The following is a 3,095-nucleotide window of genomic DNA, read 5'->3' as shown; positions in this document are numbered from 1 at the left end:
AGCGCGCTACTGTATCAGTTACGTCATCGATTGAAATGTACATTCCGATTTCGCCGCGCGGCGTCCAAACTTTCGACGAAGATGGCGAGCAAAGATGAGGCAGACGCACGTATAACGTACAGATTTCTTCAATGTCGGGGAGGATCAACACATTTCGACTGACAGTCAACCATCGGGCTCTGCAGCGTCCACAAGCCAGCATGCTCCACCATATCCCGACATTGTACACTACTGTAACGTCGACGGAGAGAGCCATGCCAAGGACAGTACAAAACTGGCAAATTTTCATTGGTAGGTTTGACGATTAATTTCTGCAATTACTTATCTCAAGATTGGTTAAACTGAAGTTAAGAAAGTAATTCTTTCTGCACTTTTGAGCGCAATATGCATTTGACCTAACCTGCCGGGACATTCTTCTCACTCTGTTCCGATAGATGGCGTGCATACTGACTACCGTATATACTCGCGTAATAACCGCAAATTTGGCCTCAGCTTTCAACCCTGTATTTGCTCTGCGGTTTATAAGTGCGCCATACCGTGAGGGGAAATATACTAGGCGCAATACTTGGTTACCCGATTCAAATTGAGGTGCGGCTTATAGGCGCCCGTGGTTATTACGCGATCATATACGGTAGGTGTAGGGAATAGATAATCCGAACTAGTTGCTACAGGTGTTCGTTTAGCCCATGCTGTGATACTATCAGCCACCCACCTGCGAGGTAGGCCTATTTATAGTTGGCCTTAATCAAAAACAGACGTTTGCGTAAGTGCTATTGACATTGTATTCCCAATGTACAGAATCTCATATAGAGAATGAAGTTCATATATATGATTTAAGGTGCGTAAACGTTGTTCAAGTAAGTTTTGCATGCAGAATTTCACTGTGAAATTTAAGTCTTCCACGATCACACAAGTACCATCAAACACAGTTCAGTCCTTTGTTAACAGTCAACAAATCCATGTTTAAGCCTCCTCTTGAGGGTCAAAAGATTATCAGACACTTACTCTTCGCACGTCAGTGGAAAGCACATTTCATGGTCCTTTCAATAAAGTGATAAACATGGTAGGTCAGCGCTGAAACAAAAAAGTTTTCCACTCTGTCCATTAGGCCATGTCCTCCCAAACCTCCAATTTCGCACTGGTGATGGGTTTCCTGCCCATCACACTATACACCGAATATTAAGAGCATAGGTCGAGCCGTTCAGATTTGTGCCGTAATTCCGTATTTCCAGCTATACCTTAAGTTAAGGGAAAAATATTCCCCCTCCGTTGACACATCTTGACCTTTGACCCCCAAATTGGTCATCCCGAGTCCTTTTCACGATCCCCCCCGACGTCCGGAATATCGTGACCGTACGTCGAGCAGTTAAGATTTGTGCCCAACTGTTCACGGACACACGGACGCACAGACGGACGGACGCTCATGCGATTCTACAAGCTGCATCTGACTTCGTCAGATGAGCTAATAAATACAGACATCAGTGAATGTGTAAATAAGCGACATAAATATAAGTTGCCTGTTTCACACCTTTCTGTGTGAAGTGATACTGCACTCATAAACTCAATACTTATAGACAGAAAACCATACTTGCCATTTTGGAAGTGCAGCTTTTAAAACTTCATAGATAAGGGTGAGCTGCATCGAGTAAGTGACAATGCAGACATGCAGTCCTCCATCTAATGCAGCTGGCAGTAACCACCTAAAGCAAGGACGCACAAACTCTGCCAATCGAGCATGCCCTTGCCTCCAGGCACCACCTGTGTGTAGTGTGATCAGTGTTTTATCAAAGTCAAGAGCAATAACTTTGATTCCACGTGATATCAGTGCTGACACTAACTGTTTTGCCAAGTGCTTGTACGTGTTCTCTGGCACTTGACTTTCAGGGAAATTCTCAGGGGTATCATTCATTGCAACAGCAATGTTCCATCAGATCGTCACTCTGCAATGCAAATCACAATATCATTAAGCTTTTGTCATTCACAGTTCCCATCTTATTTGTATTTAATTTATACCCATAAATGCATGTTAGCACATGTCTGCGTAGATACAATAATCTAACCCAACAAGAGTAGGATTGTATACAGTATACAGTAATGTAACCCTACTCTTGTTGGGTTACATTATATTTATAGTATCTAATGTCTGCGTGAAGCTGATACTGGTGCTGTGCCAATCTGCGGTCCACACTGTAGGCCACAGGTGTCACTGTCAGTAACAGGACGACTTAAAATTAACAAAAAATTTCCATGTGATTACACAAGTCACAACATCTTGACAACACACAAGCACACACTCATGCACGTAGGTACATACGCACGCACGCACGTACACACAACATAATCATGAGACGTCTTTCCATCTTCATTATAGTCCCTTGGACTTTTGAAGGCTATTATTTATGAGGTTACGAAGGTACATAATATACACATACCGTTATACGCCGCCAACATTGGCCTATGCCTATGGCTATACAATACAATGCCAATGGCAGTGTGCTGTCCACAGCCACTTGGAACCTCTCAATAAAAAAAATTATGGTAAATAAACACAAAATGTATTTAATACCAAAGTATCAGTGTCTCTCTACTCTCTTTCACCTATTAGTATTATTGCTGATAACTGCCGGTAAATTAATTCCATTCATATGCACATCTGCAACACACGAGGACACCACACGCACGCCGCTGTGCACAAACTCCAAGAATAAAGAGCAGGTGCGAAAGAGTAATCGCAAAATTGGATCACGCTTTCCCAACTGCTCTTTATTCTTGTTGTTTGTGCCCAGTGTTAGCGGGGTGCGTGCGGTGTACTCACGTCACTCATGTGCTGCAGAGAAGCATATGAACAGCATTTACAGGAAGTTATCCGCAATAATAAGCAAAAGAGAGTAGAGAAACATTGAGACTTTGGTAGTAAATACATTTCGTGTTTATTTAGGGGTTGTTCACAATTATCAACATTTTCAAAAGCGTACAAAGCGTGCACTTTTTCGAGACCCCCCCCCTTCCCCCCTAAAAGTGTACGAAGAAAAACGTTGATTTTTTTCACACTATTTTACATAGAGATACATGTATACGAATTACATGCAAAACTG

At 42.5% G+C, this 3,095-nt stretch overlaps 1 protein-coding gene across 4 annotated transcripts in view; it reads right to left on the bottom strand.

Annotated features, from left to right (window-relative positions):
• Positions 1-3,095, bottom strand: part of LOC106804785 — a 27,796-nt gene that overhangs the window by 10,368 nt on the left and 14,333 nt on the right. For all 4 annotated transcript variants that reach the window (XM_014806125.1, XM_014806123.1, XM_014806122.1 and 1 more), the window contains exon 2: positions 1,593-1,940. In XM_014806125.1, the coding sequence (XP_014661611.1) occupies positions 1,593-1,909 (317 nt within the window). In that variant the 5' untranslated portion in view covers positions 1,910-1,940. The remainder of the gene's footprint in view (positions 1-1,592; positions 1,941-3,095) is intronic.

This window comes from Priapulus caudatus, unplaced genomic scaffold (genome assembly GCF_000485595.1).
Source record: "Priapulus caudatus unplaced genomic scaffold, Priapulus_caudatus-5.0.1 Scaffold87, whole genome shotgun sequence".
Lineage (NCBI taxonomy): Eukaryota > Metazoa > Priapulida > Priapulimorpha > Priapulimorphida > Priapulidae > Priapulus > Priapulus caudatus.
This window is presented reverse-complemented; position numbering and strand designations above follow the sequence as displayed.